The sequence below is a fragment of the Mesocricetus auratus genome, unplaced genomic scaffold (assembly GCF_017639785.1).
Source record: "Mesocricetus auratus isolate SY011 unplaced genomic scaffold, BCM_Maur_2.0 Super-Scaffold_100010, whole genome shotgun sequence".
NCBI lineage: Eukaryota > Metazoa > Chordata > Mammalia > Rodentia > Cricetidae > Mesocricetus > Mesocricetus auratus.
In genome coordinates, this window is record NW_024429194.1 from 84,838,902 (window position 1) to 84,863,080 (window position 24,179).

At 55.9% G+C, this 24,179-nt stretch overlaps 1 protein-coding gene across 2 annotated transcripts; it reads left to right on the plus strand.

The window, feature by feature from the left end:
* The first annotated feature begins 3,997 nt into the window (after positions 1 to 3,997).
* On the plus strand, positions 3,998 to 21,609 carry Pdgfb (platelet derived growth factor subunit B). Of its 2 annotated transcripts, none has more exons than XM_040754125.1 (7): positions 3,998 to 4,171; positions 11,749 to 11,845; positions 13,957 to 14,046; positions 15,473 to 15,678; positions 16,981 to 17,125; positions 19,745 to 19,893; positions 20,209 to 21,609. In XM_040754125.1, the coding sequence occupies exons 1-6, from the start codon at positions 4,109 to 4,111 to the stop codon at positions 19,867 to 19,869; spliced, it is 726 nt and encodes a 241-aa protein (XP_040610059.1). In that variant the 5' UTR covers positions 3,998 to 4,108; the 3' UTR covers positions 19,870 to 19,893; positions 20,209 to 21,609. The 2 variants fall into 2 exon arrangements, with proteins under 2 accessions (XP_040610059.1, XP_040610058.1); XM_040754124.1 differs by lacking the exon at positions 3,998 to 4,171 and adding an exon at positions 4,859 to 5,025.
* Positions 21,610 to 24,179: the final 2,570 nt, after the last annotated feature.

Here is a 24,179-nt window from a genome sequence, read left to right on the forward strand (position 1 = left end):
AGTGCCTACTCTGTGCAGTGCCGTTTTAGGGCGGGTGGGCCTGGGTTCTGAAAGAAAGCAGGCTGAGCAAGCCACAAGTCAGTAAGCAGCTCCCCTCCACGGCCTCCGCATCAGGTTCCTGTCCTGAGTTCCGGCCCTGGCTTCCTTCAGTGGTGGACTGTGATCGGGAAGTGTGAGCCAGATAAACCCTTTTTTCCCATATTGCTTTAGGTCATGGTGTTTCATCACAGCAACAGAAACCGAAGGAAGGCAGCCAGTCTCAATAGAAGGGGCTGAGACCACCCTAAAAGTCCGCTAAGCCCCTCTTTGGGCAAACCTACCCCAGCACTCAGAGGACAAGGCCCCACTCCATGGCCACATCCTATTTCTAGTCTGAACTGACAGGAGAATGGGACTCCTTACTGACCCTAGTACAGAATTCAGGCCTGGCCTTCCCAGGTCTGAGACCTCCAGACCACTTCTGCATCGATGGCGAGGGGTGAGTAGGGGAGTCGGTGGGGGAGAGGACACACCTCAGATCCCGTGTTTGAGTCTTGTACCATGTCACCTTTTAGGAAGGGTTTGAAGTCTCTGCACAAGCTGCACAAGGTGTCTGTTCATTCATTTTCTGTGCCAGCAGACACCGAGCGGCTGCAGGCTGGAAGCCGAGCCCGCCGTTCACTTTCAACTCAGCTTAGTGCTGATTCAAGAGCAATGTCCAGACAACTCTGTGGGAGGCTGAAAGGGGCTCTCCCAGTATTCACCTCAGCAACTGAAGCCCCTGCTGCCTCTCCTGCCCCTGTGCAAAGCACTGTGCAAAAAAGTGCCCTTGTCGGGGGTTTGCGAGAGAGGTCACTGGTTAAGAGACGTTGGTGCTCTTCCAGAGGACTGGGGTTCAATTCCCAGCACCTCCATGGTGTCTCACAACCATCTGTAACTTCAGTCCCTGAGGATCTGACGCCCTCTCCTGGCCTTTATGGTTACTGCATCACATACATACAGACAAAATACCTATATACATAAATAAATAAAAATCATAGTGCCACTGTTGTCATCATTTCATCACCTGAAGAAAATAGTACAGCATGATGGGTTAAACATGTGGGCTTTGTAGCTGGGCCTGGAGCCCAAGCTGTGGCTCCACCACCTACCGGAACCGTGTGACCTGGGGTCCAAGCTGCGGAGTGCCCCTGTGCTCCAGTTTCCATGCAGGTGGGAACGGGCTAACGTGTCCTACAGAAGCACTGAGAGGACTCACAGGGTCTACTCAACGGTGTCTCTACCGTGGTGTTCACAGAAAAGAACATGGCGAGGGCATGCTTACCCTGCTTACCCAGCTGCCTGGTGGAAGTCATCTTCAATCTCTAAGGCTTTTGACACAGGGTCTAGTGTGTTGGATTATCTTCCACAATCCAGGCTGGTCATCTCGTCTCCCAACACCTCCGCCTGTCCTGGATGGTTGTCCTATGGAGGAGTATGTTTTGTGAGCTTCCCACCACTGTGAGGAGGGCAAACCCCTGTCACTGAGCTGAGGTATAACCAACTGCATGCATCAGTTAAAAACAAAGTTAACACGTGTGTGCTGTTGCTGTGTGTACATACTTGCAAATGTGTGCGGGTGAGCATAGACTGGAGAACCTCGGGTAGTCGTCCTCCTTTGAGCCGAAGTCTCTCATTGGCTTGAGCTCACTGACTAGTGTAGACTGGCTGGCCAGCAGGCTCTAGTCTCCACCTCCCCAGCACAGGGACTGCAAGTGTGTGCCACTCTGCCTGGCTTTTTCTATGAGTTCTAGGGAGTGGACTCAGGTCCTCATGTAGACACTTTACTAAATGACCCATCGCCCCTGACCCCCAACCCAGCCTATGAACCCATCATCAATCACAAAGATGAAAAACATTTCCAACCCTCTGTGATTTTCCCATGCTCCTTTGAAATTCCTCTTTTCCTCCAATTTTATCTCCAAGCTACAGAGGAGGAAATCAAGGTACCACTGGAGAGGTCAGATAACCTACTCAAAGGTCACCTCCCCCAGGCTAGCTATCTCCCAGTCCCTGGGCTAGCTGGTCATCTGGGAAAGTGGGTGCCTGGAGCCGTGTGTAAAGAAGCTTGGGAGGTTCTCCCTCATCCAGCACCACCCTGTCCAGGGCCAAGAGAGGCAGCAGCACCGCTCAGCACATGTGGGGCTGCGGGCAGACATGGAGACCAAGGAAGTGGATGGGGCCAAGGTGCCCTAAGGGCGGGAGGCAGTGCAGTGAGCCTGCTGCTCTTGTGGGGTGCTGGGCCAGCAAGCAGGAGTGTGACTGTGTCACTGTGACAGTGTGACTGCTGAAGGCAGGGACACAGCAGCTCCCTGAGCTGGGGGTGGAAGGTGTTAACTCTGAGTGTGCTGGTGTGGGTGGGTGGCCGGCCTCCGGGCCTGGAACTGGGGGGCACAGGGAGGTGGGAAACACCCTGGTGACAGCAGCATCTTGGCGGCAGCCTTGTGGGGATGCTGTAGGGCGGTGGGGGTTTGTGTGACTCTTACAGTTCAACAAATTCAAATTCAGCTCATGCTGGCAACAAGCAAGGAGAGGCAGACCCGGCTTGTGGCTGAAGGGTTCCCCCGTGGGTTTAAGAGCTTTAGCCTTGGGGCTGGCATGTGGCTGGATGCTTTCTGATCATTGCGACATTTGATCCACCCCATACCCGGTCCCCCACTTAAAGAATGTATGGTCAAGCACAAAAGGTAAGTGACTTGCCCAAGGTGACCCAGCTACTCAATCAGACAGGAACTGAATCTAAGCTGCCAGACTGCAGAGTCCCAGTCCTCCACCATCATGCCTTTGCCAGGCAGCAGATGTCTGGTTCTGGGGTTCAGGGACTACACTCCTGGTCTTGGTTCTGGCCCTGCAGACATACCCCTAAACATAGGTCACTGTGCCAAGGGGTGGGGCCATGGTTTGCTTCCAGTACTTGCCAAGGGGCTAGACTCACCACCAGAGGGGCTGCCTGGCTCTGAGACCCTTTAAGCTGCAGCCCTTGTCTCAGGCCCTCCCTTGGTTCCTGCCCCCTCCCGGCACTGACTCGGGGCCAGGGGAGGAAAGGCTGTCTCCACCCACCTCTTGCACTCTCCCTTCTCCTTTATAAAGGCCGGAACAGCTGAAGGGTGGCAACTTCTCCTGCAGCCGGGAGCAGCCTGCCTGCCTCCCCCGCTGCCTCCCTGAGGGCTCCCCTCCGGCCGCCAGCGCCCATCTTTCTTTCTCCAGAGAGATATTTTGCACACACACACATACACACACGCGCAAAAGGGAAAGGAGGGGGGAAAGCCCACCCCCCAGCCTCGTTGCAAGGAGTAAGCCGGAGCAGCCGCAGCTCGGAACCCGCAGAGGACACCCAGAGCAGCGAGCGGGTGGGCGGATCGGCCGACTGACCCGCGCCGCGTCCACCTGTCGGCCCGGGCCGGCCCAGCGCGCAGTGGGCGCGCCGCGCGCTCGGAGCAGTCGTGCCCGTCGCTCAGGCCCCACGCCAGGGCGCACACGCTCCCGCCCCACCACCCGGCCCGGGCGGGAGTTTGCACCTCTCCCTGCCCGGGTGCTTGGGCCGCCGCTACAAAGCCAACTTTGGAAAAAAGTTTTTTTGGGAAGACTTGGACTAGGAGGTGCTCAGTCCTGCGTTTTCTGATCTGGGGAGCCTTTCCAAAAAATGTTGCAAAAAAGCTAAGCCAGCGGGCAGAGGAACAAGCCTTTAGCGGACGAGTAAAGACGAACCATCAACTGCCGTGTTCCTTTTCCTCTCGGAGGTTGGAGTCCCCTGCGCGCCCCCACACGGCTAGACGCCTTGGCTGGTTCGCGACGCAGACCCCCGGCCGTGGATGCTCGCGTGGGCTCGGGATCCGCCCAGGTAGCGGCCTCGGACCCTGGTCCCGTGTCCAGGTCCTCCCCAGCCCCCCAGCGACGGAGCCGGGGCCGGGGGCGGCGGCGCCCGGGGGCCATGCGGGTGAGCCGCGGCGGCGGCTGCAGCGGCCTGAGCGCCTGATCGCGGCGGACCGGAGCGGAGCCCACCCTCCTCCCCAGCCCCCCACCCTGGCCGCGGGGGCGGCGCGCTCCGTCTACGCGTCCGGGGCCCCGCGGGGCCGGGCCCGGAGTCGGCATGAATCGTTGCTGGGCGCTCTTCCTGCCTCTCTGCTGCTACCTGCGTCTGGTCAGCGCTGAGGTGAGTTGCGACGGCGACCGGGGCTGGATTCTTCCCTCGCCGCCCCAACCCCCATGCCTGGCCGCCCCCTCTTCTCCCTGCAGTGAACTTTGGAACCCTGCAGCGCGTGAGCCAGGTGCTGGGCACTGGGTGGCCCCAAGGGCTGGGAGGCCAGGTCAGAGGTTCTGGGCTGTATGAGGGGACAGCGGTGGGTTTCTCTTTCCAGTGGATCAACCTAGATGCCTGAACATTTTAGCGTCCTGGAAAGGTGTGTATTGCCCTGCCCTCTTAAGCCCCTTCCCGGCCAGGGGAGAAGGAATGAGGTGGTATCTAGGGTGCCTAAGGCCATCGCGACCTCCTGAGTCCACCTTGGAATCAGTCTGGGCTTTGGTTCTGCCCAGGACTCGGACTGCCCTAGTGGTGTGCGCCCTCGAACTCAGGATATCCACAGAGACCTTTGGCGAGGGTTCTGGTCCCACCCAAGCTTCTGCTCTGGGCTGGGCACCTCGGGGTCGCGCTGGACGGTCCAAAAGCACCTTGTATCTTGGCGCAGGGGGCCCAGAGAGGCACAGAGACACTGGAGAGACAGGCAGACAGACACGGTAGGTTCAGATTCTTGGAGTAGAGACAAGACTAGGGCGGGGGTTGGGGGGAGTTCTGATGGAATCCAGCCCCAGGGGCGGTGTGTGTCTGAGGCCGGGCCATACCTGCGCCTGCGCCCGCGCCCTGCGAGAGGAAGCACCTCTCTCCCCCGCATGCAGGCTGCGGAGCGCGCGCCTGCAGAAGCCTAGCTGCAAGGGAGGTGGGGTATGGAAACGTCTGCGGGAGCGATCAGGTCGGATCCGTGCCCCTACTCCTCCCAGCCTCACGTAGCAGTGAGTTGGCAAGTCTACCAGGAATCCAGGTGGGAAGGGGGCGGGGCAGGAGGAGGCACGAGCTGGAGCCAGGACCGGGAGAGCGGCGAGTCTGGGTCCCGTCCCGCCTCCGCCCGCTGGGGTCCAGAGCCTGCGCCTAGTCGGCAGCGGGCAAGACCAGCCCGGCCGCCCGCAGCCAAGAGCAGGGGAGAGGCGGCGGCGGCAGGGAATGGGTTAAGGCAGGGGGTTCCTAGGCCGCGGACCGACCTTGGGCCGCCGCCAGAGCAGGTTGTTTTGACCACGGAGGAGCAGTCGCCGTCTCCTTTTGTTCTTGGGGCTCCTCGAGGGCCGCCGGCCGCCCGCCCTGGGGGCCTCGCCCTTCCGTGGCTGTCCCCCGCGGCTGGAGCCCGAAAGAGAGCAAGCTGGGCATGGCCCAGCCGCTGCAGGTCCCTCGCGACGGCCCCTCCCCGCCTCGCCTGCAGCCCCCTGGGGCGCGGCCAGCTGTTGGGGGGGGGACGCTGGAAGGCCCCAGATGCCGCCTTGCCGCGCCGCGGGGACCTGGGGGCTGGCCCGGTGCCAGGGCGTCCTGAGAACTGCGGCGCCCCGCGGCTGCTCTCTGCAGCCCACCCCGCCCGGCCCCCGACTTGCTCACTCACCCCACGCATGCACACTCCTGGCCGGAGGCGATGCTGCGCTCCCGCGGGTGGGCGCGCAGAACGGCGGGCACGCACTAAGGCGGCCAGGTCGCGCGCCCGCCGCCACGCCCGAGCACACGCGGGACACACGCGCGCGCAGCCCGAATACACGTGCGCTCACACACCCACGCACGCACGCACGCACAGCCCCTCTGTACACTCAGTGCCAGGTGTCCGCCCCCACGCAACAGGTGGGCTCCGCAGTGGGCCCTGGCACCTCACCGCCTCTGTAGTCACCCATTTCCTTCCTGGGGGGGGTATCTAAGGAGGAAGGGACAACCCCAGATCCTGATGTGGACTCCACAGCATCCATTTTTTGGCCTGTTTAGAGCAGCTTGGCACCCCTCAAACCTTACCTCCTCTATAACGGTTTTTCAACCACCCCTACAGTGGCCGGTGGTGATGTTAGTGACCCCGGAGTGCTCGGATAGCCAGGCATTTTCCATTTGAAATAAGGTTCCATTTGACCTCCAAGACATTAAGGACCTGCTTACCTGATGAGTGTGTCTCCTACCCCCTCCCTATTTGGCTAATCCTGTCAGGGGTGTGACACCCTGCGATCCGTTGGGCTCTGCCGGCTTTGTAACATCTGGGTGAGGTTTCCCAAGCTTTCTCTTACCATCCCGGCTTCCTCCAACAGCACCCCACATACCCACGAATATTCCCTTTGGGTCTGAGGCTGCAGCTCAGACACTCATTCTTGCTCTGATTGCACTGTGGTTTGCAGTTGACTTTCCTTATAAGCATGAGGAGTACCAGACTGAGATCATGAGGACCTGTCCCCACGGGGACCAGTCCAGGCAAGCTCCTAATCACCGGTGCAGGGAGACACAAGGAGGAGCTTGCTTCTGGAGGTGACCCTGAAGTTGGCTGTGTTTAGATGGAGGCCTAGGGGTTGGAAGCAGGCTGGCAGTGTTGAGGCAGGGTTGGATGGGAGTCTGAAAAGGCTGTGGAGGCCCCCATCTCCATCAGCTGAGCTGACTTCCCAGAAGGTGACTGTCATGAGACAATCTGTCTGCCTCAGCACCCTTCTGCCGGGAAGGAGTGGAGGGGCCCATAGTCACCAACCACCCAGTCTCCTTCTGGCTTGCTAATGGCCACAGGGGGTGGGGAAACCTGATTGCTGGAATCCCCCTGCCCGGAAGTGTGAAAGTCAAGGTCAGATAGATTCTGGAGGTCTTAGTGCAAGAGCCAGGAAGTGCGGGTGTAGAGGAATTAATTCAAGCGGTTCGCTTTGGGTTCGAGATGCCCTCCTTCTTTTTGATGTTTTTTTTTTTTCTGTAATAATATTTTCTTCCCAATTTTTTATCTGGGATAGGGTCTCACAAAGTTCAGGCTGCCCTCCAACTCACTATGTGTGCACGTGGGGATGGCCTTGAGCCCTTGATGGTCCTACCTCCTCTTAAGAGTTACAGGTGTGCACTATCATGCCCGACTATGACAACTTTTGAAGGTTTGATTCATTTAGTTGTCTGTTACCTGCTTTCTCCCATGAATTGCAAACTACACTGGAGAGATTTTTTTGTCTTGACTCCCACTGTGTTAGTGGGATGCTAGCTAGTAGCCTGGACATCACCAAACGAGTGTGGGAAGAACTATGAATGGTGGGTTGGGCCAGGCCAGGGTGCTGTATTAACACAGCCATCATGAACCCTGGCCCCTGAGGGCAGCCACCCATGGCACAGTGCACTGTGGGCTTGTAAGCCTGCCGCTCCTCCATGGTGAGATGCTGGAATCCACTCTTCCCTGTCTTCAGTCTGCAGGGTCAGCGGGGATGAAGGAGGTGGAAAGTCACCGAAGGAGAAGCAGGCTGGGCCTCAGTTTCTCCTACCTAAATATGGAGCAGGGTGCACTCATTCAGTGTTATGATAGGGGAGTTGGCTCCTCTTGAGGTGGGAGCAGATTGCTGTGGGCCATCAGGGTGGCCCATCCAGGAGGCGGCCCTTTCTTCCAGCTTTGAGATTTCTTTTCCTCTTGCTCTAGCAGAGGTAGAGGAGGCTGGTGGGCTGGCCTCAGTTGCAGAAACGGGGAGGCTGAGGGAGACCCAGGAGCCAGGAAGGGAACCACTGTCTAGAAAAGCTGGCTCCAAAAGGCTTCTGTGTTGTGCCCAGAAAGGGCTCCTTCAAAGAGCTCATCTTTGCCATCTCTTCTAAATACGGCCTGAGACGCAAGCAGGCCTTAGGAGGCCTCCTCAGCTTCTGCCTTTGCCAGCCACAGACAACGCCCTGGGTGCTGGGTGGAGAGCCTGTCTCCCTCATTGCAGTGGCAGCAGGCTGTGGAGTGTGTGTGTGTGTGTGTGTGTGTGTGTGTGTGTGTGTGTGCGTGTGCGTGCTGCGCTGAGGCCCAGGTGGAGGGTGGGGTGCAAGCCTTTTTGATCTGCCAGCCTGGCTGGGAGCAGGTAACTCACCTGGCCTCACGCTTGCTCGTGCCTCCTGCAGCTGGCTTTGGGGGGCGGGGCAGGGAGGAGGCTGTTTCTCTTGGCTGCCAGGCTGGCTTGGCCCCAACTGCTTCCAAGCCACACCCTTGTCCTACCAGGAGCTCCAGGACTGAGATCTGGGGCAGCGTCTTCAAGCTCTCAGGTGACCTTTCCTGTGTATGGGGGTAATCTGGGGGTACATACCTGGAGGCTTCTAGAACCTGTGGCAGAAAATTCAGGCTTCAGCAACTCCATATTGAGAGTGGGTTACACACAGACACATGGACTCTCACTGCAAACATGTTCTCTTGAGACTCCCCAGAGCACAGCACCCTGGAGTGGACGCCCAGGCTAAGTGTTCACACCCCCAGGCCCGGAAGAGACCCACCAGCCCACAGGGCACCTGGAGTATCAGTGTGGGACTAGGTGCCGTTTCCTGTGGTCCAGCATGGGGGATTGTGTAAAGCCACACTCCATTGTCCCAGGGGAGGGCAGCTCTCCACCCACCTGTCATCATCCTTGAAGTATTGTGAGCGCCTGGCCCAGGACATTAGTGTCATGCTGCCCTCAAGGAGCTGTGTGGAAGAATTGGTGATGATAGCAAAAACAGCTAGTTAAATGCTCTTTATTCGGGGCGGCTCTGCTCTGTACAGTTACACTTACCAGGAGCCTCGGAACCAGCTGTGGTTAACCCCATGTAAGGGAGGAAGGCACCACATGTTTCTTTGTCAGTGGCGCTGGAACTGAACCCAGAACCTCACCAGTGCTGGGCAATTGTTCTGCCGCTAAGCCGCACACTTGAGTCCTTCCTTGGTTTTTGTTTTGTGACAGGGTGTTACTTAGTATCCCAGGCTGGCCTCGTGGCTGCAGATTAATTTCTCTAAGCCTCAGTTTTCCCATCTGTAAGATGGCGCTAATGAGAGTTGGTGTCAGGATTGTATTTAGTGCAGCATTTTGTTCAGTTGGTGCCTGGCATGAAGGATCGCCCCCGAGAGAACAGACCCCAAGGAGAAAGACACATCCCTTCACGTACCTCCCGGTATTTACTGAGCACCAGCCGAATGCTTTTCCCACCTCCACGGTTTCCATCTGTGGTTTCCCCCTACTCGGCCTCAGGGGTGAGTTTGTCTCCTTACAGTGGTCTCCTTGGCTTGGTGGACCGGGGCCTGAGGTGTCCACTAGGTCTGTTCAGGGCTCAGGTTGCTTCGCCTCACGGCAGCTCCAGTCGTTGAGGACAAGGAGATCCTGGCAGATGCCTCCCCCAGGGCACTCCTCATTCCCTCAGGCAAGCAAGCTGCCTTACACATCCCCTGCTCCTTCTGTCACCCCCAGGCAGCATCAGAATGCAATCAAATATTTTCTGACATCCTCAGTTCAAAGATAAGAGCCAAGACCAGAGAGAGGCAGTGGCCAGGCAGGTTTATAAACTCCATGATTGAACAAATTGACCGGGATGCTGAATGGGGTTCCAGGAACCAGATTTCACAGACTTCAAGGTGTTATGCCCCCTCAGCTCCTAGCCTTTATCTTCGAGTTCCTAGGTTGACATGGGGGAACAGAGGTGGATATAACTGAGTCCCTAAGGAGTTTTTCCTAAATATTACCACAAGTGTCAAGGACCACAAAGTTGGTTTGTTTGTTTTTGTGAGACTGGGTCTCTCTATGTTGCCCAGGCTAGCCTGGGACTCCTGGGCTCAAAAGATCCTCTTTCTAGGCATGGTGGCTCATATCTTTAATCTTAGCATTTAGTAGAGGCAGGTAAGTAGTTGAGTTCAAGGCTGTCTTGATCTATGTGGCAAGTTCCAGACCAGCCAGGGCAACAACATAAGACCATGTCCCAAAAAAGCAAAACCCAGAGCTGTTGTTACACAAACCCTGTCTTGAAAAACCAAAAAAAAAAAAAGTAATTAATTAAATTAATAAAATACAATGAAAACCCTCAAAAGCAAAACCAAACTGTCTTGGATTCTCGGTTGTGTGATAAAACACTATGGCCAAAAGCAGCTTGGGAGGACAGATTCTGTGTGGCTCACAACTCCTCAGCACTGTCCGACGCTGAGGGGAGGAAGTAGGAACTGAAGGAAGTAGACGCCATGGTGGGTCTTGTTTGCTGGCTTGCCCCTCATGGTTTGACAGCCTGCTTTCTTATAGTCCTCATGTCCACCAGCCCAGGGGTGGCATCACCCACAGCGATCTGGGCTGCCTTATATCAGTCAATCAACCAACCAATCAAGAAAATATACCCCAGGCTTGCCCACAGGCCAGTCTGATGGGAGCGTATGGTCATTTGAGGTTCCCTCTTTACCATTGAATCTGGCTTGTGTCAGGCTGACAAAAACCAGCAAGTACACAAAAAAGAGGTCTTACCTCAGCCTCCAGGGTAGCTTGGGACTATAGGTGGGCACCTGGACATCATGCACCTGGCTCTTGATAAGTGTCTGAGACGAATAGCTTTGAGGAAACTGCGCCCCCACACCCAGGGGCAGGGGTAAGAACTTCTTTTCCACCTAAGACAGTGAGAGCAGCACCCCACCCCAAATGCACACACACCTGTGCTTAGTTACTCAAAGTTCCAGTCCCAGGGCGGTTCTGTGAGCACAGGGCGGGGCTTCTTCACTTCTCAGTCCAGGGAAACTGAGGCACAGAGTGGCTTAGTCTTCTCAGAGTTCTCTCAGACTGCATGACCTTGTCACAAGCCTGCCTGTGTGTGCACACTGTCACGTGTGTGCGCACCATGGTCCCAGACCTGAGACATGCCCTGGCCTCTTGTGTCTTTCCTTTGTCCCTAATTGTTAGGACCAGGCTCTTGAGACTCCTGGGGCTATGGGGATGCAGCAGGGGCTTTCTTCTCCAGCTGTATGAATGTGATTGTGGGACCTGCGGTTTCCCTGGAGGAAGCTGGCTTGTAGTGAGGCCTGTTAAGGTTCTAACTAAGTTTCAAGTGTTTGGTGACAGGCCAGAGGGGCTCTAAAAATAGAGTTTGGTCGGGCATGGGGCATGCATGGGTAAGCTTTCAGGGTTCCCGGTTGGGCCTGAGGATTCCCTTACTTCCTCTTTGGCAGGGACTAAGTCGGCAGCACTGGGACACACAGCCTTCTGAGGTCACAAAACTCAGCAAGTGTTATGCATAATTAAGCCCCTCTTGGGCTGGGGGGGCGGCGGCACTGTCATTGGCTGAGTGAAGAAGCCTCTATTCACACCCGGCTTGTGGGCCCTGCACAAGCGGTGTGTGTGTGTGTGCGCGCGCGCGCGCCCATTTTAGTTAGCTACCAGGTGCAGAGGGAAAGTATCAAGAAATGAGATTGTTGGAGTTTCTCCCGGATCTGTGATCGGATGCGGGGGACAGATATAGACGAGCCGGTGGAGCTGGGGGCAAGTGTGGATTCTGTGGAGGGCTGGGGTGGGGCATCTCAGCCTGGATTTACCTCGTCAAGTCTTTGGGCCTTTCTGCTTCTGGTTCATCCTTGGATTCCACCTACTCCAGTCTGTCTATTTATTGGAGATGGGGCAGGGGGGTGCCTGGGGGCCTTGTAAGAACTTTGTGCCAGAGAAAGAATGTGGTTGGCAAGACAGCCATGCCTGCCTGGTGAGCCTTCGCCCCAGTTTACTCAATTCCGGGTATCTGCCCAACAGGGGGACCCCATTCCAGAGGAACTCTATGAAATGCTCAGTGACCACTCCATCCGCTCCTTTGATGACCTTCAGCGTCTGCTGCATGGAGACTCCGTAGGTAAATCGGGTCCTCCTCCAGAACCTCAGCCTCCATTGGTGCTTGGAAGGGGTGGGGGTGCAGGCAGGGACACCCCTCTTGACATAAGGGAACTGGATCTACCGCACAACCCAGTGACGGCATGACTGCACCCACCCAGGGCAAGGCAGGGCAGAGTAGGAAGACGGGCCGGTACCTGGGGCATGGGGTGTGGCAGAAGCAGCACCCACGTGTGACTCTGGCTTGGTGCAGAGGGTGGGGTTCCTGGAGCAGGGCGGGCAGAGAGAAAGCACTCAGGGCATGCATGTACCTACCCAGGTGTGGACCCAGCTGAAGAGGGTAGGGCTAGAGAAGCCATCTCTCTGCCCCTCTGGCCCAGGGCCTGGCTGGCAAGGTCTCCTGGGGACACCTGGCCAGGACCAGCTGACAGCCCTGCCTGTGCCCAAGAGTGCACTGGGCAAATGGGCACGTGCTTGGTGGCACACACGTGGCAGGGCCGGCGGGTTGGGCTGGGAATGTATTTATAAATGCTGTCTTCAGAGCAAATTCCATTCTATTCTAACCTCTGGCCTGGTCCCTGGAGCCCTGTTCCGCAGCCCCCCCACCCCCACCCCACACACCCGCAGGCCCTTGTCCCTCTGGGGTCCTGTCTCTTTGTCACTTTGTAATTCTTGCCCAGACGCTATCTACGGGGGAACAGCATTTCCTGCCTTTGTTTCCTCTCTCCGTTGGGCCCCTGGCTCCTTCTCAAAAGCATTCCCGGGCCCTTTCAATACTGCCTGGGCTGGGGGGGTGGCAAGGCAGGCAGGAGGGGGCCCCAGCTGGGCCCACCTATTGTTCACCATGGGCCCCCACCCGATGTCTCCCACCCGTGCCCGGCTGGCCAACCCTGGCCACACAATGGGGCAACTTCCAAATTTAGCCTTCTTGCTGTTTCTTTCCAAGGCGCTCTGCCGCCCAGCTCAGGCAGCCCCTCCACACCCCTGGTGGGGGTCGGATCTTGGATGTGAGATTTTCAATAGCAGGCCTGTTTCGAGGCAACCATGTGGCTATTTTTTCCTAATCAACTTAGCTTTTCCACAAAGCACATCTCTCCCCGTCTCCTCCCCACCAGGGACATTCCAGAGATGGCAGAGAGAAAGGAAGAGAATAAGGGACAGACAGACAGGCTGATGTGGTCAACACTGTTGGGCTGGACAAAGCAGACTAGTTAATGAGTCAGTGGCGAGCTTCAGGATCACCAGGATCCCAGATGGGGCAGCAGCTGGCAGAAGCCTTTGCCCTTGATGGGACCAGGGGTCTGGGGAAGATACATGAGCCCGACGTGCTGTAAGGAGGTGGGTGACACGGGCTCATCTCCAGCGTCCCCCGGTTCATTCGCTGTTCCTCACCTTTGAGAGACAAAAGGGGCTATTCACTTTCAAGATCAAGTTCAGAGCCTCCTCACCACCCTCTCACCCCTGGCCAATGTCTTGGGACAGCGAGGTGTTGGGTTGGAGATGTCACCAAGGAGAGCCGGTGGCACTGAGAAAGGACTCGAGCTAAGAGACGGGAGCGTTGGCTAGTGACGGGAAGAGGAGCAAAGCTTGGAGAAGGGGCAGAAGGTCCAGGATGAAAGCTGAGGACAGAGCCCTCCCACCCCCTCCCCTCTCCACCCCTTCTCTCCAAACCAGTAGGGCCATTGTCAAGGCTCCAGAAGGCTGTACTGGGCCTGCTAGCCCCGAGGGGATTCTGGGAATTTCTCCATTCAGCACTTCCTATGGGAACGCTCTGGAGGGCACTGGGAACTGGCCTCCAGTGCTCTGGGTCCCTGCTCCACCCTGGAGGCTGAGGAGGGTTCGCTGACAGTAGCTAAGGGGACGGGTTATTTTTAACTCCATTGACATGGGTTCTGGCCAAAAATGGGGCTAAAAACCCAGAGTGAGGCTGAAGGCTCCCAAAGATGCAGTCAGACCCCACCAGCCCCACCAAACCATTCGACTGCCCAAGGCTTTGCCTGGTTGCCTCTTCAGAGCCAGAGACCTCAGGTTTAGACAGACTAAGGGCGGGGTCTCAGAGTGCAGATGCTATCCTCAACCCAGTACTGTGGTAGTAGCCTGGGCCAGCGTGCCTGACTATGCTTTCCCTTGCAGATGAAAATGGGGCTGAGCTGGACCTGAACATGACCCAAGCACACTCTGGAGGCAAGCCAGAAAGCTCATCTCGAGGGAGGAGAAGCCTAGGTAAAACCAAGGGTCCAGATGGCGGCCCCTTGAAGGGTGGGACCCAGGGAAGAAAAACCAGGGCACACAGCCATCCTGGATAGGGAGTCACTTCCCAAATCCCTTCCTACTGTTAGGAATGAATGAGATGCATAGCTGTCTTTGAAGTTGAGTTACCGAGCCCTCTGCCCCAAGTTTTGATTTTAAAATATAGTGGTTTCGGTTTTTCTGTTTTTGAAACAGGATTGTACTACATAGCTGTAACCAGACTGGTCTCGAATCCACAGCGATCTGCCTACCTCTGTCTCTGCTTTTTTTTTTTTTTTTTGGTTTTTTGAGACAGGGTTTCTCTGTATTGTTTTGGAGGCTGTCCCGGAACTCACTTTGTAAACCAGGCTGGCCTTGAACTCACAGAGATCCGCCTGCCTCTGCCTCCCGAGTGCTGGGATTAAAGGCGTGCGCCACCAACGCCCGACTGCCTCTGCTTTTATACTTAGCTGCTTCCTCACTCTAACCCTGGAATAGATGTGGTTAGCTGCACTCCAAAGGCCTAGAAACCAGGATGGGGAAACTGGAATGGAAGGACTGATGTCAGAGGGCTAATCCGTCACACTTGAGCCCAAGGTGTTCTGGGTGGGTCCTCTGTCCACTGTGGCCCGGGTCAGAGGCACCAAACTAAGCTTAGGACTGCTGTTTGCTCCTTGGCAGAGACCAAGCCAATAGATCTGTAGGCCTTCGAGAACCCTTCCAGGCTGAAGCAGGTGACCTTCAGGTCTCCAAGCCCCAGCTCCATCGGTGGCCCTTTCTCTGTAGGTGACAGCCCTCGCTGAAGGCTTCACCCTTCTTCCTCTTACCTCAGTGAGAGGCACAGCCCTGCTGTTACCCATATCACAGGTAGATGAGGCTTTGAAAGAAAGAGCCTCATAAGGATAGACCAGTGCAGCCAGGCGGTGGTGGCGCATGCCTTTAACCAGTGCTCTGGAGGCAGAGGCAGAGGCAGGCGGATCTCTGTGAGTTTGATGCCTGAGCTCTGGGATAGTCAGAGCTATCCTGGATAGTTTTGTCTTGGGAAAAAAGAGAGAAAGAAAGGAGGGAGGGAGGAAGTGAGGGAGAAAGGAAGGAAGAAAAGAAAAGACCAGTCAGTGCAAGCCAGCGGGCTAACAGTGGGTGAGGACTCAGGGCCAGTCACACAGTTGTGTGAACTTCAAAAATTGGCATCCAGCACGACGGAACAGGTGTACATTAAAACATTTACAAGATCATATGGGATGATCTCGCCTGATCCTGACCATGCATGCTTCTTGGGGATAGATCTCATTGTTTTCACATGGGGTAAACTGAGGTTCAGGGTGGTCCGGCCACCTACCCAAGTTCAGGACTGCCTGGACGGGGGCGGTTCCAAAGAAGACAATCCTCTCCTGACAGGCCATCACCCCCCTCCCCCTAGGTTCCCTGGCAGCCGCAGAGCCCGCTGTAATCGCTGAGTGCAAGACTCGCACAGAGGTGTTCCAGATCTCGCGGAACCTCATCGATCGCACCAATGCCAACTTCCTGGTGTGGCCGCCATGCGTGGAGGTGCAGCGCTGCTCGGGCTGCTGCAACAACCGCAACGTGCAGTGCCGGGCCTCGCAGGTGCAGATGCGGCCGGTGCAGGTACGCAGACCCCGCCTCTCTCCTGCAGGCTGCGTCTAGGACGGCCGGCTCCAGCCGGAGCGGCAGATGAGCCGCTGCAGGCTGCAGGGCTTTTGCTGGGTGTTCCTAGGACACACTCCCCAAGGCATCTCAGTCCGTAGTCACCGGAAGTCAGACAGGATGCCACTGGGTGTGCTGTGCTAAGTAATGGGCCAATGGCACCTGCTCTACGGGGACACAGTCCCACAGTGCTCCTGTCTTCAAACATCTGCACTTAAAGACTGTTCACGACCACTGCCCAGGCCCCCTCAATGCTCCATCATACTCAGGGACCTCCACACTTTGGGACTTCATCTGTCTCTTTGGCAAACTTTGTCTGTAATGAAGGCGGCACAGAATGTCCTCCAGGTGGCAAGTACTGTAGGAACTCCGGGGACCCACGCTGGCAAATGGCCCAGCACAGGGCCACCTTGATTTTGGAAGGAATGGGACCCAGATGCTAGTCTTTGGAGGGGCCCAGAGGCTGTCTCTGAAGCACCTGCTCTCATGTGGACAGGGCAAGGCACAGGAAGGCTCAGGTGTCTTCTAACTCTGGAAGACCAGGTCTCTGTACCCCGGGTCAGCCTTCCCTTTTCAGATCCCTCTGGGCACACAACACAAAGCTTAAAAGTAGCCCTACCCGGTGCACTGGCGATATGGCCGTGCTCTCATTCTCTGCCCTCTGCCTGTGGCCAATGCCCAGTCTCCTCCCTGTCTTCCATTCCTGGCCTATCCCTGTGACCCAGATTACAAATGAATGACATGTTGTGCCTCCCCACCCACTGTCACAGTATCTCCTGTCCCCAGCTTTAGGGATAGACACCTGACAGCCGCCCCCCCCCCCACAGCCTCTCTTCTAGATAAGGCCTTCCTCCATTCCTTCCAGATAACCATCTCCCCCGCTCTGCTGCAGCCCCTGGCCTTGGCCAGTGCTCCGGGACTCCCGCTCTGCCCGGAAATGCCTTTCTCCCACTCTGGGGGGTCAGGGTGTGTATATATGTGTGGGGGGTTGCCATAGCAAAGCTGGAGGCCAGGTCAGCTAGGTCGAAGGGCTTGTTTTGATGGAAAAGCTCCCGAGAGGGGCAGAGGGCAAGGCCTTGCTATTGTTTGGTTCCGAGCGCTCACTGCAGACGAGCCTGGCTTTTGACTTTCGAGGAAAGAACCTAGCGCAGGAGACTGCCAGGCATGGGAGGCTCTCCTTGCATGGGTGGCCTCTATCAGGCATGGGAGGCTCTCATTGCATGGGTGGCCTCTACAGGGGGTGTTGCTCGCTCTGTCCTCCAGGTAAGGAAGATTGAGATTGTGCGGAAGAAGCCCGTCTTCAAGAAGGCCACCGTGACCCTGGAGGACCACCTGGCTTGCAAGTGTGAGACAATAGTGTCCCCTCGGCCTGTGACTCGAAGTCCTGCGACATCCAGGGAACAGAGAGGTAAGCCAGCTTCCTAGGGGCTGCTCTGTGGGGCTCAGCCCACAGCCTCTTTGCCTTATTACAGCTGGGGAAAGGGTGGATCCATAACTAGGGGCCAGGAGGCTGGGGAGAGTATTCTAAGCAAGCGTGAGGCCCTGAGTTTGAATCCCCGGTAGGGAATGGCAGCTGTGTCTGTCATCCCAGCACTGGGGAGGTGGAGATGAGTGGATCCCAGGGTACCCCCAGATGCCACTCTAGCTGTCGGTGACCTCTAGGTGAGAGACCCTCTCAGGAAATGAGGTGAAAAGCAGTTGAGGAGGACCCTTGACACCAACGTCTGACTTCACATGTATACCTGTGTGCAACGCGAGAGCCTGTGTGCGCATAAGCACATGTGGACACTCCTGCACACACACATATCCGAACTCACACAATGCATACAATCACATGCATGCGTGTGCGTGCACACATACACACAAACATTATTGATGGAGATCAGTTGGATACGTCTCTGCTTAAATTTACTGGAGATATTTGGTCTCACCAAGAACACTCTAGATTCTTCCCAGTGTAGATAGGTTGCAGCCCCTGCCCTTACCACCAACCAGTCCTCTTCTGTCATCTACTGGAGGTCTACAAGTAAAGGCTGAGAATCTCTATAGCTGGGATGTGACAGGCGGATCTGACATTCAAGCATCCGTCAGACGTAATGCCTTTGATGCCACAAGTGTCAGACAGTTAGATTTGAGTTGAAGAAGTCTCAGAGGCTCCTCCTGCTTTTGTAGTGGAGGCCCATGACATCAGGGGAGGTTGGAGCCTTGCTCCAGATCACACAGCCCAGCCGAGGCCAGTGCGTCCTGAAATTCCCTTCTTGACTCGTCCCTCATCCCAGAAGCTCTTCTGGCTGTCACTCACTCGCTCTACCATGTGTACTATAGAAGAATTTGTAAGCGTTAGTATTGGCATGTTCAGAATACTGAGGGACTCTTCCAGGTTCATCTCTGCTACAGCACAGGGCGGTGCTGGTTCTTTGGAATTTTTTTTTCTTTTGGCTTTTCAAGACAGGGTTTTTCTGTAGCTTTGGAACTATCCTAGAGCCAGCTCTGTGGACTAGGCTGGCCTCGAATTCAGAGATCTGCCTGTCTCTGCCTCCTGAGTGCTGGGATTAAAGACATGCAGGTCCTTGGAATTCTTAGGCTCCAACCTTTATCATGTGTGAGTTGCGTGAATTGGCCAGCCCAGCCTTCTGTGCATGGACTGGCCTTTGGTGTAGAAGCTCTCTGTGGGGCGTACCATGGCCCTCCTGGGTGTCATCCCTCCAGAGCATCTGGGCTTGTCCAGATCTCTGCACTGCAAGGAAAACTGCCTCTGCATCAAAGGGAGGCCGCCTCACTGGCTGGAGGCCAGGAGAGCTGCAGGGGCTCCCAGAAAGTGCTGACCCCTGCCGGGCATCCCAGAGACCAGGGGAGCAGAGGTTGACAGTCAGTCTGGCCCCAGGGCTCCCGGGAACTGCCATTTCAAGCAAGTGTTGGAGGTGGGAAGATACATGCCAGGGCCTCAAACACAGCTCTCTGCCTCAGTTTCCCCAACACTGTAGGATGAATAATACCCACTGTGGAAATTAAGGAGCTTATAGTGGAACCAGGTGCAGAGCAGGTGCTTGCTGGGGCTCTGGATCTTGATGCATTCTCAACCCTAGGAGGTCACGACTGCTTTAAAGGCACGGGCACATAGTGGCTAAGTGACTTGTCCCGTGGCACACAGTCCCTGGAAGAGTCCAGGTTTGGCTCAGGGCTGACCCCCAGACTAAGCTGTGGCCCAGTCCTCCACTCTGTTTCTCAGAGTGCCCAGGAATTTAAATGACAGGCCCAGTTCCAAGCAAAGTCTGATTCTGGCCGGCAGTTGTCTCCTCCTCATCTCGTGGCTGGAGGTCTCAGTAGGAGTGCTAGCCAGGGGGACGGGAAGCAAGAGGGTCACAGTGGTGACTGCCACTACTCATGCTGGACTGTGGCTGCCCCTGACCCTGCAGTTATGTTAGGAACTAGGCTCCTTGGGTAGCTTGTTGGTCTTTCGGCAGTCTAGCCGTGGCTGGAGGGCACAGCTACATCTGTGGCGCAAGAGACCCAGTCCCAAAACCTCGTCTCTAGCCAGATTTTTCATGCGGTGAGACGGGGAGACCAAAGTACAAAGGTGCGTTATGCCCAACCTCTGAAGACATGTGTCAGCAGGACCTCCTGTTGGGTTTGAAGGATCTAGGGCCAGGCCACCTGCAGGAAGTGGGAAAATAAGCCCGTCCATCTTTGGGCCGTGACAAGGACTTGGGGACCATATTGAAACGTAGCCTGGGTCAGGCTCTGCTTGGCTAGCTCACTGACATGAGTCCACTCCCCTTTCCCATGAGGTGGGCCACCCCCTTGCCTCACTCCCAGATAGAGAAACTGAGGCAAACAAAGGTTCAGTCACGCCCCCAGAGCACACAGCTGGTGAGCAGTGGGGAGTTGGCTACGACCTCATGAAGTCTGACCTTGATCTTCCCCTGGTCCTCTTCCTGAGTCAGCCCTAAGGCTCACAGCCGGCATTGGGGTGCAAGAATACCCCATAACCATCATGTGCTGACCAACACTTCTTCTTCTTGAGCAGCCAAGACGCCTCAAACTCGGGTGACCGTTCGGACGGTGCGAATCCGCCGGCCCCTCAAAGGGAAGCATCGGAAATTTAAGCACACACATGAGAAGGAGGTCCTGAAGGAGACCCTGGGGGCCTAGGGGCATCGGCAAGCGTGTGGGCAGGTGAGGACTTGTCAGGAAAGCCAAGGCTCGGATACTCCCTGGCTGTGGCTTAGATTCGGGGTGAGGGCCAGCAGGGACATTTGCTCTCTTCAACCCATCATCCCCGAGATTTTCTTCTGCCTAACTGCCCCTCTGCCTCTCCAAGTGGGTGTCTGTCCTGCCACTCGAATCCTCCACCGTCCCAACCCTGGGGCCTGCTGGAGACACGATGGCATCGACACCAGTTCCTTGTCTTGGTTTGGGGGTGGGGTGGGCTAGCAGCCAAGGGCGTCCGTGAGCCATCTCTGACCCTATGTCCCTCTGCTCTGCCCGCAGGGTTATTTAATATGGTATTTGCTGTATCGCCCCCATGGGGTCCTTGGAGTGATAATGTCGTTCCCCTCGTCCGTCTGTCTCGATGCCTGATTCGGACGGCCAATGGTGCTTCCCTCACCCTGCGTGCCCGGCCACCTCCACCAGCAGCCAGCACTGCTTCGCCTGCCCTGCAGCCCCAGAAGCAAACAAAGGACTCTACTCCATGCTGCTTCTTCCGTTGACCCCCAGAGCCTGGGACAAGTGTGCAGGAGCCTCACGGGGGACTGTGGACTGGCCCTAGGAACGTGGGACTTGGCCAGAGGACCTCTGCGTGTCCCGCATGGTTCCTGGACCCCCGGCCAGCCAGCAGGGAACACTTTCGGGCAGGCTAGGGTCCCTTGTAGTCCCACGGCCAGGACCACATGGGGAGCACAGACTAGAGGAACCCTCATGGCACCATAGCTGCCACTCATCTCTCCCTGTCCCCCCAGCCCATGGTGGCTTTTCATTTTATAAGTATGAAATCATGGAAGACATGAACTCCTCTGGGCAGGCGGCCACACGCCTCTGATGGATGAGAGGTGCGGTGTGCTTGTGGCCTGGGCCATGTCTCCTGCCTCTTCCCTCTTCCGCTACGTTCACTTCTGTTCCATTTCTCTACCTCCACTCCGTGTCTTCTTCCTCAGTCTGCTCCACCGTGGGGTGCTTGGGTCCCTATCGAGGCTCTGAATGACCCTGTCATTCTTCCTTAGGACAGGAGACCTGTCTATTATATTCCACTCCAGCCAAGACTGCCCAGGAAGGTTGTGTGGGATGTGTGTTGCACATGCTCACACCCTGAATGTGGCCAATTTGTCTATTTATTGTGACTTTCTGGCAGATGTAGGTCAAGCCTCTGAGGAAAGGAAACCTTGTTTCAATTCACTCCGAGGCCCTATGTGGACTGGCTGTGTGTGCGTCCTGACCCAGCCTGAAGCTCGCACTGAGCCTGTGGTGCTGGGGTAGCAACGTGGTTTTGTTGCCTCCACTTCCCCAGCCTCAGCTTCAGCTGTTCCCTTCCAGGCAGGTGTGGGACACTAGGACATCTTCCAGGGAGGGGCAGCCTGGCTGGGCTCTCTCCTGCTTGCACACTGCCCCTCAGACCGTTTGTGGTTTTACCTGATAGCTTCTTCCAGGAAGCTAGCCGGTAGACTGGAAGTGGGAGAGAGAGGGAGAGCTCTGGAGCCCTCAGGAGGACTGGGGTAGATGCACCCCCTTCCCCCCTCCCCCTGCACTTTCCCCTCCCCCTCCCAGGTCCGCTTCCTTCAGTTTGTAAAGTTGGTGATTATATTTTTGGGGGCTTTCTTTTTATTTTTTAAATGTAAAGTTTATTTATATTCCGTATTTAAAGTTGTAAAAAAAAAAGCCACAAAACAAAACCAAGCGAATCCTCGGGAAGTCTGTCTGTTGGCATCGGGTGTGATAATTAACCTTTCCATGTTGGCAGGATGTGCCAACAGCTTGCTACGTGTTCTTCTCACTCCGGGAGGCTAGGCACCGTAGGGCATCCTCATGTGCACACACAGACACACACTTTCACGTGCTCATGCGTTTCTGGGCCTGGCTCCAGGGGCAAGCCCCTGTATCAGGGAGAGGGAGAGTTGGTCCTGGCCCCATAGCAGGTCCTGACACCTGGTTCCCTGCGCCTGCTTCTGTAGAGAGATTGATTTCTGTTGAGCAGGGGTCTCCAGGGGAATGTAGAACCCCAGCATTGTAGGTGGCATGTGGGGGGACTGGAGGAGACCCTGGAGGGGCTGTGGGATTCATTAAAAAAGGGCCAAGCACTGGCCTGGGCTCAGCCCTAAATCTGCTGTGTGACCTTAGGCCAGTCACAGCTCAGTCTGACCTGTGATGAGAAGGGAAGGGACTGCTGGCAGCCAGAGTTCAGCCCTGGGGTCCTGTGCCTTTTCTTCAACCCATTCTTTTTGTGCTGGAGAGGCAAAGCAGGCTCCTGCTGAGCAACACTTCAGCCTTACTGTCCTCTCCCCATGGAGCCTTGGATCCCAGCTTATACAGAAGTATTCTGGGTCCTACTTACAGTGTAGAGTTGACAAGGAGCCCAGGAGAGGGGAGTCTGCCTCACTGAAGGGATGACAGGAACCTAAAACCGTGTTGCCCTGAACTGCTCGGCTCCATGTCCCTTGATATATGCAAGGGCAGCTGAGGCCATCTTGGCTGAGGTAGAGGTTCCCATAGCTGTGACTCAATTTGTACGCTCACCCTTTGAGCCCAACTATGAGTGTCTGTCCCTGCCAGTGCTGCCAACCCCCAACCTGTGCTAGAGAAGAGGGGTCTAGCCCATGGCAGTGAGTGGAGCTGAGGGAGACTGTCTGGAATCTTCCATCCAGCCTGACATTCTTAGGTAGAGCCTCCCTCTCCCTGGACCCCCAGACACCAGAGCCAGTGCTGGCATTGGGGACAGTGTATGTATGGGGGGGAGAAATGGAAGGAGACTCACCAGCATATAGAAATTGAGACAGCTGCCAGCAGGGATAATAGCAGGAACCTTCCAAAACAGCTGCCTGGATCTGTCCTTGCCAGGTAGCCACTGAATCTGTGGACTTTCAGGGGCCTGCTGGGAACGCATTCTCTCTTTTGGGGGGGAGAGGGTGGGGCAGGGTTGAGACAGGATCTCATTATATAACCCTGACTTGTCTAGAACCCAACTATGTAGACCTGGCTGGCCCTGAACTTGTAGATATCTGCTTGTCTCTGCCTCCTGAGTGCTGGCTCAGCATTCTCTTCATTATCTCCCTTGTCTCCATGGTAACCCCCCAAGGAAAAGCCACATGACTTGTTTTATTCACTGCTCCTTAGCATCTCACAGGCATCTGATGCATATGTCGCAGTCACCCAGAAAAGACTGCTGGGAAGGTCATTATCTGTTACTGGAAGGATGGAGTGTGTCGGCCCCAAAGCGGGGGGCACACCCACCGTGGTGTGGTTGGAAAATTTAGACTCAGGGTGTCACTGTTGACAAAAGGTTTCAGTTTCTCACTAGCTCTTTGCTTGGCCCAGCATCTTCCTTGTTGGGGAGAGCTGTGGATGCTGAGATCATGTCCAGTACCTTCCATATGTGTCCAGGGTCATCTCTCTCCAAGACTGCACGTCAGCCTCTCAAACATTCCCTCATCAACACATCCATCCATCTATCCATCCATCCGCCCGTCCATCATTCATTCATACATATATCCATCTGTCCATCTGTGTGTCTGTCCATTCGTCCAACTGCTCATCTATCACCTACACATCCACCAACTCATCCATCCACCCATTCCTCATCCATTCATCTTTGTACCCATTCATCCATCAGACTATTTACATACTCATATATTGTTCATCCACGCACATCCATTCATCATTCATCTGTCCACCCATATATTCACCCACTCATGCACATATCCACAAGTCCATCCATCATCCATCCATCCTATCCCTCATTCCTGGTCCACGTGCCCCACTTCTTCCTCTGCGGTGTGCCACCCATACCATGTTCCACTCTCTGTCTCTGTCACCTCATTCTATCAATCTCCAAGGAGCTTGAAACCCACAGTGGAGAGGACACAGCTTAGTGACGGACACCAGGTCTCTATGGCAGCCTTGTTTCCTCCCTTTGCACAGTCTTGCAGAACTGCTGCGAACAGGTTAGAGACCCAAGGGCAAAGGCATGCTGAGCATGTTTGGCCTGGTAAGTGATAGATTGTTCTCTCTTCTCAGCATCCAGTCAACGGCTAACAGCAGTACGGCGAGGTGAAGCTAGGACTTGATAATGAGCAAAGGAGTTCAGATTCACCGCTGCAATACCTGTGTCTGTTCCTGGTGCTGCCCTATTGTTCTCAGTTTACCTGGTGCCTGACTCAGGCCAGGTGTCAATAAGTTCCGGCCACTACCCACAGTCCCATAGGGCACAACAGGTCCTCCTACAAATGTCAACAGTCCCCTTGAGGAACATT